Below are 14,407 nucleotides of genomic sequence, written 5' to 3'. Positions count from 1 at the left end.
CAAGTTCAAGTATATTCCAATCACATAGACTTATTGGAATCAATTCAACTAATAATTTAACTATCCAATTAATAATTAACTATATTAATTTCAATTCAACTATTATATTTCTATTCCATTATTTTCCAATTCTATAACAAAACCCATTATTTCACTATCAATGGTTTACTCACAACAAACATAACAATCTAATACACATAGATTATCAATTGCACACAACTTATCACATTTATATCATCACATTCCAACAATCATCAAATACCCAAAATTGCAACATAGAAGAATATGGATATCAAAGTATAGAATTAAACCCACTATAACATACTATCATACAACCTTTTAGCATGAAAGAACCCCACCCTTACCTTGGCAAATATGAAATCTTTCACCATAGCTCTAAGCTTTTCTCCAAAATAAATCCTTCAAACATAATTTGGAGACACACCTAAAAACCAGTTCGGAAATCAGCTTATCAGACGAACTTAAAATCCTCAAAATCAAAATCGCTCCGGTCAGAACTTACCTCTATGAGTCAGGAACGTTGTGTCAAAACCACGCGACGATCCAACGGTTGGATTGAGAGATACATCCGTTTTGCTAAGGTGACTCAATGCTGAAACTTGCTGCGAAAATGAGGTTTCTTCTAGCTTTTCTCTTCCACCATTGTTCTCTTCCCTTTTGCCTCTTTTCTCTTCTTCCTATCTTTTCCCCCAAATGAAAATAGTAACCTCTAAAACCCTAACCTTCTCTTACTATCTCACTTATGTCAATTGGGCTTAACCCACCAATCCATCCATTATGTTTCTATCACTTAGGCCCATTTAGTTATATCTCTCTAATAACTCAATTAAGTCAAACAACACAAACACTCACATAATTAAATACTTAAATAATTATTATATCACATAATAACTAAATAAATAAGTTATTATTAAAAACACCAAACAATATAATTACTAATATAATTAATAAAAATATTAATAAAAATCGGGATGTTACATACACGACACATGTCTCCCCTTTTATTAGTAAAATTAAATTAAAACTAAAAGTGAATAACAAGAGGTAGTGTCTTGATTCATTCTCTCATTAATCTCTTTTTTGTCCATTCTATTTCTCTTTTCTTAAACTCACAGTCAGAAGACAAACAAAACAAAAACCACCTCATAAACAAAATCACAGCATAATATCTCAAAAATAATTAAAAGAAACACTCAAATTAAACAAGTAAATGAAAGATTCAGAATAAATACTGCGTGTTCCGTGTTTCCGGTGTGATGGTCCTCGGCCGGAGCAGTGCGTTTGGAAGGTGCTTGGGCTGCGGTTGAACGCGCGGCTTCGTCGGAATCTTGTTGCTGGCGGCAAACTCTCAGCGGTTCAGCAGAGGAGATCGGAAAAGAACGGGAGTACCGCTGGGGCTGTTCGGAGACTGTGTGTGCCGGTGTGGCTTGCGGCGGTGGCTATGGATCAGAGCTATGATGTTGATGCGTCTCCGGCGAACCCGATTTTTTTCCTTTTTCCTGTACAAAAAACATATAACAATTTGGGCATAGAATAAGATTCGTTAGTTTGAGTATTGTGTTCAAATTGTTGATGCTGAGTTTTCTATTTGCATCTATTTTCCGAACTATATTATGGTGATGGAATTGGATGCGGTTTTAGTGAAGGTTTATATTTTGCAGGTTTGATTTCGGTAGTAATTGTAGTTTATCTTTTAGCATGTTGCTATACAAGAATTTATGAAAACGTGAAACAAAGGTTAGTTAGTGACTTGTGTGTGTAAATTGTTGTAAACAGTGAATTGGTGAATAGAATATATGCAAAAGTTAGTGTGAATAAAAAAGGGGTTGGTTCTTGGTATGGTGTATGCACCGTGAATGCTAGGGTTAATCTTGTTGTCCTCAAAAGTGTGATATTTAGAGCCTATTTATACTATAATATTAGGTTAACATAAAAGGAAAAATAATATTAGTATTAACCAATAATCAATCAAATAATATCATGATTTTCTTAATGAACAAGCTGACACTATTTGGACCAATCAGAGGTTAGCATGACACAATATGACCAATACGAAACAACTATGACAAATATGGAAAAGATTTAATTCTTTTTTTAGGGTTTTTGGACTCTTTTTGATAAAATATGCATAAACTGAATTAAAAATTATTATTTAAAAAAACCTAAAATTAAAAAACGAAAATTAAATATTAAAATTATAAAAATATCTTTTTTGTGATTTTTGGATATAAAATGAAAATATAATTAAAACTACAATTAGAAGCAAAAAGGGAAAAAAATGTTAGAAGTGAGATTTGAACTCAGGACCCAGTAATTGCAACCTTAATTCCTTACCAATTGTGCTATATTATTTATTTGAAATAAAAAGCCAATTGAAAGTGTATGAAGCATCGGTCAGCATTTTTCTATTTATTAAAATATAAATAATTTAAGAGTAAACTATTATATTTTAAAATAGACTTTAAATCAAATATTCATAAAATTCAGGATGTCAATGTAAATGAACCCAAAATTTTATAAAAATCCAATTTTGAAAATATTTTTGAATTTTTGAAAAGTGTGGGCAAATTTTGGGGTATGACAAACAACAACCACAACTCTCTTTTCCCTCATCGATCTTCATCACACCTTCAACATCATCACCACACGATCCTCATCATCTTCCTGCTCAGCACTGCAACTATCATCATCTTCGTACAAAAGGAGTGGTGAATCAAGATTCAAGGAAGTGGAAGCAACTCGCAGAGATCTTTCTGTTGCGTTCGAATTCAAGACTTCATCAGGTAAGATCTGAAGACTCTCTCAGCATAGTAGACGCATGCGACAGGCCATTTAGATCTGAAATGAGACTCATATGTATGCTTTGCTATGTATCACGTTGCTATGGAACTCTTGTTCTTGATCTGGTTCGTTCTGTTTGGAATGCTAGTTGTTTACCTGTTTAAGCCTTGTGTTCATATCCTGTAGATGCTTAGGAGTGGACTGATGTGCTTAGGTTTAGTTTTAGTAAGGTTTGTTCAAGTTAGGGTTTGTGAAATGTGGTTCGGTTTGCATGTTAGGGTTAGAATCAGAGAAATCTAATGGGAGATTCGAATTCAGGGCAGGATTCCGAGTCAGGAGAGGCTATCTTTTTGTTTTTCTGGAAAATTTATGAACCGGCCACCGTGGTGAGTGCCGGAGAAGATGACCGGAGCTCCGTCTCCGGCATCTGTTTCTTTTTATTTCTTTTTCTGTGCATCTTACGTGGCGCGTGCGTATTGGTTGGTATTCCCAGTATTTTGTTATTTTTGTCCTATTCTCAATCATTAGGAAATGACGTGGGTGGCTGTGATTGGCTCTGGCATGTTCTTTGTCTTATTATACTTAAAATAAAATGGACCAGTTGATATATGTTGCTAGGATACGTGTATTTTCCTTCTGTATGTGTACCATGTGACATTAATACATGCTGATAATTGTCATACCCCAAATTTGTCCTACCCTTATTTATCTGGCTTATAATTCACATACATACATCATTAGATCATAATCCAACTCATGCATTCATATCATTGGTATTAATCAGAGACTAGCAAGGGATAGCTTTTATGGCAGAGGATTTCCTACCAAATGTGTGGATCTGAGGTGTAATCATGCGGCTCTATGTTCATTGAAGTCCTCATGGATTAGGGTTCTCTCATTCTCAACTCAAGGCATTGGTTGAAAAGTACGAGCTCGATGTTCATCGGATTATCCTGAATTAGGGTTTCTTGACCAAAGTCAACGCAGTTGACTTTTTGGTCAAATACGCTGATCAATAGTTGATTTTATGCAAGGAGATGGTAAGATGACCGTGTGGAGGCGTTCAGATGATTTCCATTGGCTAGAAGTGGATTAATCGGGAATTTCATTGAAATCGGAGAAAAATCAGAACAGTTGACTTTTGGGTCGAAATCGGAAGAATTAGTCGAATATTGACTTTTGGTGGAAAATCGGTCAAGAAAAGTCGAGAAATGAATAAAATCGGGAGTTTGACAAAAGTTGCCAAAAATAGAAAAAATCAAAGTGGAAAGTTTCATACTTAGAAAATTTTTTGGCTCTTAAAAGTTTGATGAACAGTCCACTTCACCATCAGTTTACACGTGGCAAATGACATTATTTGGAGAAATTTCCCACATCAAAGTTGTTCCTCTCATGGAGGAGAACAACTTTGTAGTTGAACATTTTTCCATTTGAAGCCTGGATCAAGAGTTATTAAGGTTGGAAGTGGAAGATTTTCATCTGAATCAAGTCATGAAGCTGGGCATATTCCTTGTCATACGTGACGCATTTCATCGAGCACGTGGCGTGCCAAATTTGAAGCTAATTATATGCCAATTCAGGGCCCCTATAAAAGCAAACTTGGTACAAGTATATTCTTTGCCACTTCCTCTATCCATTGAAACAAGAACCAAGTCCATTGAGTGGGTAATGAATCGGTTATGAGCCTCCAAAGTGGCCTTCTCGCAATGCCAAGATCATGCTTCTGGCCAGACAGAAATCCAAGTCACGCGCGCAGCATTTCGTCAAACACTTGGCGCGCCAAATTTGAAACTAATTTTAGGATTCTACGAATTTCCATTGAGACCAACGTCAGTGCCAAATTCATCCTTGCCATGCCCTCTATCCAACAAGCTAATGGCAATTAATTTTGGTAGCATGATCAGCAAGATACAAAGCTCTAAAGTCGTGCTCTTACAAAAGTTCATTTGGACAAGGATCAAGCCAGGCCTTAGGTCATGCATACAGGCATTCACATAAGTTATGCATCATCATGTTCCAAGGCAATTTTGGAGAGTTTCTGAACAACATCTCAAGCTAACTCCAACATGAAGTATGTTCTACCATATCCCATCTTTCACTTGGCCTCAATTTCCGTAAAATGGTCATGGGATTATTGAGTTGTAAAGTTTCAAAGCCATGCATTTCATCATGAAACCAAAGGAAAACTCTCACACTCTCTTTACACTATTCACCCAAGCTTCATTCCCATACTCAGCCATGCACGTGAAAGGCATGCTGTAACCTACCACAAATCCAAACTTGTTCACTAAGCTCCAAGGGAATACTACACTACATGCACCCACACATTATGCCATGCAACCTCACTCACCATATAAATACCAAAATCTCTTCATAGCAAGGGTCCACGCTTCACTTTTCTCAGTTTTACAAAAGCACTTCATTTTTCTTTCTCACTCTCTCTCTCCCCTCATCTTCAACAAACTCTTCTACACGCATCTCTCTCTTCATCTCTCAACCACCCTAACCGTTTCCTAACTGCCATAACAACCTTCTCCCTCCACTCACCTTGAACATCACCACCACAACCACCTTCTCCGGTCAAAATCATCATCATCACCTTCTCAAATCAGAGCTCTATATCCATCTTCAATAGTGCAGCTACGAGCAAGATTCTCTGCCTCTCTCATCATGCATCACCTCTGAATCTACTTCTCGGCATTCCGGAGCTACTGCGGCGTCATCATCTTCAATATCTCAAGAAGCGGAGTGCTCTCAAATTTGGAATCAAGAACTTGTTCAGGTAAGTCCTGCAAACTTCTCAGCATGCTAGCTACACATGATAGGTCATGTAGTGTTTATGATACGTTCTGGTATAGTTTTTCGTTGTTCTTGATGATTGGATCCGGTTCGCTCTGAATAATTGTTGTCAGAATGATTAGATCACCTTTTGAGTGCTATGAGTGATTTGAACCTCGTTCACGCGTTTAAGTTCGGTTTTAATGAAGTTTTGTTCATGTTAGGGCTTGAAAGAAGTGTTCGGTTTGAATAATAGAGCAAAGATTAATAGAATCTAACACCGGATCTGTAATCAGTGTGGAATTCCGAGGAGAGAGGTGTCATCTCTCGGCGTTTCTGGAAATTTTGGTTGGCTCTCCGCCGTGAGTTGGCCGGAGAAGACGACCGGAGGTGGTTCTCCGGCGTCTATGCATAGTTTCCTCTCTCTCTTCCGTTATGCATGCGTGGCACGTATGTGTTGGCTGTTGTTCCCATTTTACTGCGTTTTTTCTTTTAGTCAATGATTGAATGATGAGGTGTAGGCGCATGACTGGTCCAGCAATGTTTTTGTCTTATCTCACTTAAGAAAGCCATGACCTATTGATACAACGTCTATACTAATTGAATGCCAATAATAAAACCATATGCTATAAAAATAACATGCTGAGAATAATAATGAATGTGGAACAAGTGGTTTGTGAAGCATTGGGCCGTAGGATCGCATGGGCCTGGGACTTTTTTGGGAATATACCCCTATTTTGCTGATACATACGTACCTCGATAGACCAGGCCTTGGCGCCAACTATTTTCCACACCCCCCTGAACAGGCCCAATTTTTGCTTGTACATAATTTTAGTGCATATTGAAATTGCTAATACACCCCTGCCAGTAGCATTTTACATTTTTTGTGTAAATTTGTTTTTCTTCTAGTTTTTGTTTGATAAATCAGTTTCCACTCAAATAAAAAACCAATAAAAATTTGTTTTAGATATTTTAGGGTGTGTAAATAATTGTCACGATTTTTGTTATTTTTCTAATTGTTTTTAGTCCTTTTAATAAATGTTTTTCTTCACAATATGTTTGAAATTTCTTTGTTTTAACACTTCCTTGTAAATAACTTGTTAATAGACTTAGGAATTCATTTTAGTCTCGATTTTTTGTATATAATTAATTGATATATGTATGTTTGTGAATGCCAATTTGTTTGCTATAGTTCTCAATTTTATTTGTCGCACATTAATTTTCCTTTGCTTATTCCATGTATAGTTCCTATTAATAAATTGTATAGTTTTATCATTTTAATTCCCTTGTATAGACAACTTAGACTAGAATTTAGGAATAGTTCCCTCGTCATCCCCTTTTTCTTTTCAACTTTTAAAATACTTAATAAATATCGATGAAGATCATACCGTTACTATATTTCATAGTAGGAAGGAAATGATTGGGGTGTAGGCCCCGATGTATGTTCTTTCCTACTTAGCGGAGAAGAAATGATTGAGGTGTGAAGCCTCGATGTATTTCTTAACCGTTGCTTAGAGAAACGATTGTGGTGTAGGCCTCGGTGTACATTCTCTAAGTACTCACAAAAGAACTCCTTTTTGTATTTCCTTTACTTAGCGGAGAAGAAATGATTGAGGTGTGAAGCCTCGATGTATTTCTTAACCGCTATTTAGAGAAACGATTGTGGCGTAGGCCTCGATGTGCATTCTCTAAATATGCAAAACAAAACTCTTTTTGGTATGATCTAAGTCCCAAATAAATCCCCATAAAAAACACCAACCAAAAACACTTAAAACACTAATAAATGGTCAGATTTAACACAAAGTAAGGAAGTGATGCGAGACCTTGTAGTGGGTTCTCGTCATCATGGAATTACCCTAAAAGACACAAACCAATCTCTCTTTTTCTTCTTTCTAAGGGCATTGTTATCTCCGCTCCATTGCATCCTAGGCTGTCCCCTTATGCAAGAGCGCGAGCGTTAACGCCGCCCAATTAAAAAACACAAAAACAAACAGAAAATCGTAAGCCGAGCTACGGTAACTCTGATTCCTGAAAAGGATACGTAGGCAGCGGGGTAGGGCCCGTGCGAGTACAATTCTTTATTTTCCCTACATTTTGCATTCATTTTGCGTTTAGACATAGACATAGTTATACACCCTTTAGATAGAAACAAACATAGGTGGATATCATCGAGTACGATGGGCGCGTGGGGTGCTAGCACCTTCCCCTCGCGTAACCGACTCCCGCACCTAGATTCTCTGGTCGCAAGACCCTGTTCCTTCCCTTTGTTAGGTTTTCTGATATCCCTTTCCCTTATGGGATAAATATATTGGTGGCGACTCTGTTCATTTTTTCGCGAGCGTGCGACAGCTGGCGACTCTGCTGGGGATGTTGATAGACCTGTGCTGGTCCATTCTTAGCGAGTCGATCCTAGCCTTTGTTTGTTTCTTTTATTGGGTGTTTATTTATTTGTTTATGCGTTTTGCGTTTTGTATATATGCTTGCATACCATGTTTACTTCTTGCTTGCATATCATGTTTACTTTTCGCATGCATCTGGACTATATTATGGGTCCCCGTGGGGGCCACATATTTTCTCTGTTTGCAGGTTGGGTGGGATGATTCTATGAGGTAAAAGGCCCAATACACAGGCTATGAGTGCACTTTAGGTACCCTAGGATAGAGTGGGAGCATGGTTTGTCTCGAGGTGTACCTCTCGGGATGGATCATGTGACTACGAGCAGAGTAGTGGTTTCAAACGGAGGTATTATCGTCACCCGCATCCGCGCTGTGATGATGCTTACCTTCGGGCGGACCGTATACTGCGTTCCATGACCTTACCCTGACCTAGATTCACCTGTGAGTGGGGAGGGATATACATGACAGGTACCGTTGGTGACTATTCTGCTCTGTTGGTGACTATTGTTCTTATGGCTGTGTGGCACCTATGCCGAACCTTTGACCTTATGACGTGTGATTCTGCTCAGAGACGACACAACAACTCTCTCATATTGGGAGAATCTCCATTGCATCATTTTCATCATAGCATATTTATTTTCCAAAAAAAAAAAAGAGAAGAAGAAAAATAGTATTATTTCTCATATGCATGCCATTTTTCAGGGTATCCGAGGTTATTACTTTTCATCCAGGATGGCTAACAACGTGACCGCTACCAGAGAAGCTACAAGGCGTACTCACACTTACAGTTTCCATCGCGAAGGCTTGATTCAATTGGGGCAATTGGGTGGATTGATCACTGGTCATAATAAAACTGTGTTCACTGAGAATTATGGAAACATCTTGACTCTTTTGGACTCACACGTCGACGAATGGGGTTTATCTACTCTTCTCCAGTTCTATGATCCTGACTTGCGTTGTTTCACCTTCTCAGGCTATCAGTTGGCTCCCACTCTCGAGGAGTACTCTCACTTTCTCAATATCAAGATTCAACACAAGGTTGCTTTCGTTTGTGTCCCAGAGAAGCCTGATTTGGACTACATTGCCAACGCTCTTTATTTGAGCATAAGAGACGTTCATGGAAATTGGAAGAAGAATGGTAACACTCATGGTTTCTACATGAGTTTCTTGATTGAAAAGGCTCAAGAATTGGCTAACAAAAAGTTGTGGGAAGCTTTCAACGCCCTTCTGGCCGTTTTGATTTATGGGATCGTGATGTTCCCTAACATTCACAAGTTCGTTGATCTGGCCGCTATATGTCTTTTCGTGGATAAGAATCCGATCCCTACTTTGCTAGCCGATACGTACTATTCCATTCACTCTCGACATGGGAAAGGGGGAGCCATAAGAAATTGTTTGCCGTTGTTATACACCTGGTTTAAGTCCCACCTACCTACAAGTGGTCCTTTCATTACTTCTACTCAGAAATGGCCTCAAAGGATCATGGGGCTTACCGGAAATGACATTGTCTGGTGTCCCACTGGAATGGACGTGGAGAAAGTTATAACTAGCTGTGGTACTTTTGACAACGTTCCTCTCATAGGAACGAAAGGTGTTATCAATTATAATCCTAAGCTAGCGCTGCGTCAGTTGGGTTTTGCACTTGAAGACAAGCCTTTGGACAAAGAGATATTCGAATCCGTTTGCTTTGAAAAGGGAACCGATCCAAAGGGTCTAGAAAAAGTGAGGAGTGCCTGGAATAGCATCCATACAAATGATCAGATTTCTCTAGGTGAAAAGAATGCCGTTGCCAAACAAGCCTATACAGATTGGGTTGAAGATAGAGTTAAAGATCGCCTGTTGCCTTTCCCGAAGGTTAACCCATTGTACGAGCAACCACCTAAGATTCCAATTGCCACTGTGCCTGCTGAGAATTGTATCCAGGTAGATATGGAAAGCACCCAATTGCACGAAAAGAAGTCAGATGCGCAACCGAAACATTGTCTTGTGGACCAGAAAAAGGTTGAGTTGACACACGAAGCCAAAATGCTGAAGGGAGGATCTTCCAGAGTTCAAAAGAGGGCTAGAACGGAAAAAGGTGAAAGAGATACTACTGTTATTGTTGAGGATCACCAGAAGATCCTAAAAAGGGCCATGAAAGAGGCAGAAGAGAAACTCAAGCGAGAGTACCGAGAAGACTTGAAAGCTCATAAGCTCAAGATAGAAAGGGATGCTAGAGTTGAAGTGAAGAATCTGAAAAAGAAACTGGAAGAAGAGACCACTCAAAGAATGGCAGTTGAGACTCAACTGAAAGGAAGTCACCTCCGTAATACTCGACTAACAGAAGAAAATGCCAAGCTCAGAGATCGAATGATGGGTATGGAGGACGTATCTGAGAAGGATTATCTCCCAGAATGCAAAGGATGTGACGAACTCAGGGAGTGCTGCAAGAAGCTAGATGGGCATTTGTTTCGCAAAGATGAGGTGATTCAAAGCCTTCTTAAAGGAAGAGATCGAGAAGCAACCAAGAAACTGTTTGATGAAACTAAGAAGTGGAGCGACGAGCACTTCAGACAAGGAGGACCTCTGTTTTATATTCAGATGGATTGATGTTTAAGTCTGTATGTTTCGACCACCACCAGACTTGTTGGATGGGGTCTTTTATTTCCCTTGTTGAACTATCTTGGTGATGTATGGCTTGTCCAAATTTAAATTTCTGTTATGAATGAAAAAGAACTAGTTTCTCTTGATACTTATCTTTTGTCACATTGTTAGCTATTCTGGATCAATATTAAATCTTGGATACTCTGAAAATGGCACATCACGTCATACGCACACATGCACTCATACATTCACATTATCACATTGCATTTTTCAGGTTATTGTACAAGAAACTAATTGGGGTCCCTTTGAGCAACAGATTTCTGCTTCAACAACAAAGCTGACTTCCTTACATCCTTACCGCACCAGAAACAACGAGAAGAGAATCATGGAACAATTTGAACAGAATCAAGCTGCCCTCCGTAGGGATATGGATGTTATGGGGGAAAGAATGGCCCAACTTATGGAGACTCTCCATGCCGTTGTTCAAGGACAGGATGAACTCAGAAAGAGCGTCGCTAGTTTGGTCAAGGATGTTCCTACCACTTCTATCGACGGAGGGACGAAAACTAAAGAGACTCCTATTAATGAGACACTTAAAGTAGTGGACGACCACCCTGAGGTTATTGATCTTGAACATGATCTCAGTGCTGAGTTGACCGAGACTGCTAAGATGTACCAAGCTCTTGAAGAACGTCTCAAGGCTGTTGAGGTGGCTAAAACTTCAAGTTTCGACACCGCTGCTATGTGCTTGGTACCTGGGATTGTTATTCCCCCGAAGTTCAAGGTGCCAGATTTTGATAAGTACAAGGGAGTTACCTGCCCAGAGACTCACATTCGTTCCTACTGCCGTAAGATGGCTGCTCACGCTGAGAACGAACCTCTGCTTATGCATTTCTTCCAGGATAGTCTCACTGGAGCCCCGTTGGAGTGGTATATGAAACTCGAGAGGTCTAATGTCATTACTTGGGGAGAACTTGTTGATGCCTTCTTGAAACAATACCACTACAATACTGCTATGGCTCCTAGCCGTGCCTAGCTGCAGAATATGTCACAGAAATCTGAAGAGTCCTTTAAGGAATATGCCCAGAGATGGCGTGAACTTGCTGCTCGAGTTCAACCTCCCTTATTGGACCGAGAATTAATTGATCTGTTTATGGGAACTCTGAAAGGGCCATATCTTCAGCACATGGTTAGTAATACTTCTCCTTCCTTTTCGGATGTGGTCATCATTGGTGAGAGGGTTGAGAACTGTGTCAAAGCCGGCACCATTCAAGGTGTTACTAATCCTAGCACCTCAAGTGGTAATGGTAAGAAGCCGTATTCTGGGTTTGTGAAGAAGAAGGAAGGTGAAACTAGCACCGCTTCTGTTGACCAAGGCCGAGCTCCTGCATATTCTGCTGTTCCACCTCCTTATTATCCGATGCCTTATGCTGTTCCTGGTCCATATGTCCCTCAAGCATATGCTGCTGCTCTTCCACAACCATGGATGGCACCCCAACAGCCTTTCGTACCGCAACAACAAGCTGCTGCTCCTCAGAATCGTCAACAGAATCCTAGGCCTCAAGGTCAAAGGGGCCCGCAAAGAACAAGATTCCAAGATAGGCGTATTGATCTGGTTCCGATGTCATATGCCCAACTTCTCCCTCAGTTGATTGCTGGTCAATTGGTACAACTCCGTGAACTTGGGCCTCCACCTAGCCCTCTCCCTCCTGGTTATGATGTTAATGCTCGTTGTGAATTTCATTCAGGGGCCCCGGGCCATACTATTGAAAAGTGTAGAGCATTCAAGTTAAAGGTTCAGGATCTTCTTGATGACAAGCTTATCTCATTCACTCCTACTGGTCCCAACGTGCAGAATAACCCTATGCCTCCTCATGCTGGTGCGACCAATGCTATTGAGTTATGTGATGATCAGACCCTGGTGAATGATGTTAGTGAGGTTAAGATGCCGCTAGCAACTATCAGAGAACATCTTTTGCAACAAAAGGTTTTGTGTGAGCTACATGACTACTGTTTGCAATGTTCTTTTAATCCTCAAGAGTGCGCTAGGTTGAAAGAAGAAATTCAGAAACTAATGGACGAAGGTGTTCTTAGAGTGGAAAGGGTCGTTCCTATTGAAGATGTGGCCATCCTAGAAATCCCTTACCATCCTGCTGAGGCGTCAAAGACTCAGAGCACGCCTTTGGCCATTCAAGCACCAAAAACCCCGCTGGTTATTCATGCACCGAGTGCTCCATTGACCATTCAAGCTCCGAGAACTCCGATGGTTATTCAGGTTCCAAATGCTCCTTCAACTCCTTCGACCTCATATCTCGCTCCCTCTCATGTGAATGATTCTAAGGCTGTTCCTTGGAGTTATAATGCTGTGTATATTCGAGGGAAGAAGTATGACTGTCCTCCAGTGGGTAATTCGAGCATCACAAATATTGCTGGCACTGGTGGTATTACCCGTAGTGGTCGGATCTTTGCTGCCCCTCCTCCGCTTCCTAAAGAGACCAATAAGGACGCTAATGCACAAGCAAAGGGGAAGCAAGTTGTAGTCGACCCTCCTGTAACACGTAATGCACAAGATGTTGAGCAACTTCTGAGAATCATTAAGAAAAGTGACTACAAGGTGATTGATCAACTTGACCAAACTCAAGCTAAGATTTCTATCTTGTCCCTTTTGGTGCACTCGGAAGCTCATCGTGATGCTCTGATGAAAGTTCCGGCTTCCGCTCACGTGACTCAAGACATTACCGTGCCTCAGTTTGAAGGGGTTGTGACCAATATTGCTGCTGGTAATTGTTTGGGTTTTTCTGATGATGAACTCCCACCTGAGGGTAGAGCACACAACAAAGCATTGCATATCTCCGTCAAGTGTCTGGATGCTGTGTTGTCTCGAGTTCTGATTGATACAGGTTTTTCTCTTAATGTGATGCCCAAGGCCACTTTGTTTAAGCTGAGTATGGATGGGATTATGATGAGACCATGCACTATGAGTGTTAGAGCATTTGATGGTTCTAGAAGGTCCGTAGAAGGAGAAATTGATCTGCCTGTCTTGATTGGTCCTCACATGTTCTACATTGCCTTCTACGTTATGGATATAAACCCTTCATACACCTGCCTCTTGGGTCGTCCTTGGATTCATGCTGCTGGAGCTGTGACATCTACTCTCCACCAGTGTTTGAAATTTGTTGTGAATGACAAGATCGTTGTGATCACTGGTGAAGAGGATCTGGTAGTCAATAATCTGGCAACATACCGATATGTGGAAGTAGAAGGGGAAGTACAAGAGACACCCTTTCAAGCCTTAGAGATTGTGTCAGTTGACAAACTCCCTGTGGTCGAGAATAAGAAGGAACTCGGAGCGCCCCTCTCGTCTTTAAATGATGCTAAGGCTTTCTTAGAAGCTGGTACTCCCCATAGTGCCTGGGGCAAGCTGATTGACGTTCAAGAGAAGCGAGACAAGTATGGCCTTGGGTATCAACCATCTTCTTCTACTCAGCTCAGCATAATTCCTGGAAAGAAGGTGATCCCCCCCATTTCTCAAGTGTTCGTCAGTGCAAGCACCAGTTCTGGAAGTCAAGTTCTCGCCGTGGATGATGATGATGAAGAAGATCTCTCCAGATTCATTTGCCATGCTGCGCCTGGACAGGAACTCAACAATTGGACTATCTTGGACATCCCTAGAGTCACTTTTATGGAGATGTAATTTTCTTGTTTCGATAAGTCATATGCTTCGCCCTAAGCATTTTGACCACTTGTATAAAGAAGGGCCCCCATGTTGTTTCAATTTGTCTAATATTGAATGAAAATCATATCTTCGCATGCAATTACTGTTCCATTTCTTTCATTTTTGTTTTTAC

General features: G+C 40.3%; 1 protein-coding gene across 1 annotated transcript in view; it reads left to right on the top strand.

The window, feature by feature from the left end:
* Positions 1 to 8,708: 8,708 nt before the first annotated feature.
* The window catches only part of LOC131632340 (uncharacterized), a 56,699-nt gene continuing 51,000 nt past the window's right edge, over positions 8,709 to 14,407 (top strand). The window contains exons 1-3 of the mRNA XM_058903098.1: positions 8,709 to 8,892; positions 9,037 to 9,531; positions 9,625 to 10,135. Of these exons, the coding sequence (XP_058759081.1) occupies positions 8,709 to 8,892; positions 9,037 to 9,531; positions 9,625 to 10,135 (1,190 nt within the window). The remainder of the gene's footprint in view (positions 8,893 to 9,036; positions 9,532 to 9,624; positions 10,136 to 14,407) is intronic.

The sequence above is a fragment of the Vicia villosa genome, unplaced genomic scaffold (genome assembly GCF_029867415.1).
Source record: "Vicia villosa cultivar HV-30 ecotype Madison, WI unplaced genomic scaffold, Vvil1.0 ctg.000936F_1_1, whole genome shotgun sequence".
Lineage (NCBI taxonomy): Eukaryota > Viridiplantae > Streptophyta > Magnoliopsida > Fabales > Fabaceae > Vicia > Vicia villosa.
The sequence above is the reverse complement of the archived record's forward strand: the minus strand, read 5'-3'. Positions and strand labels throughout refer to the sequence as shown.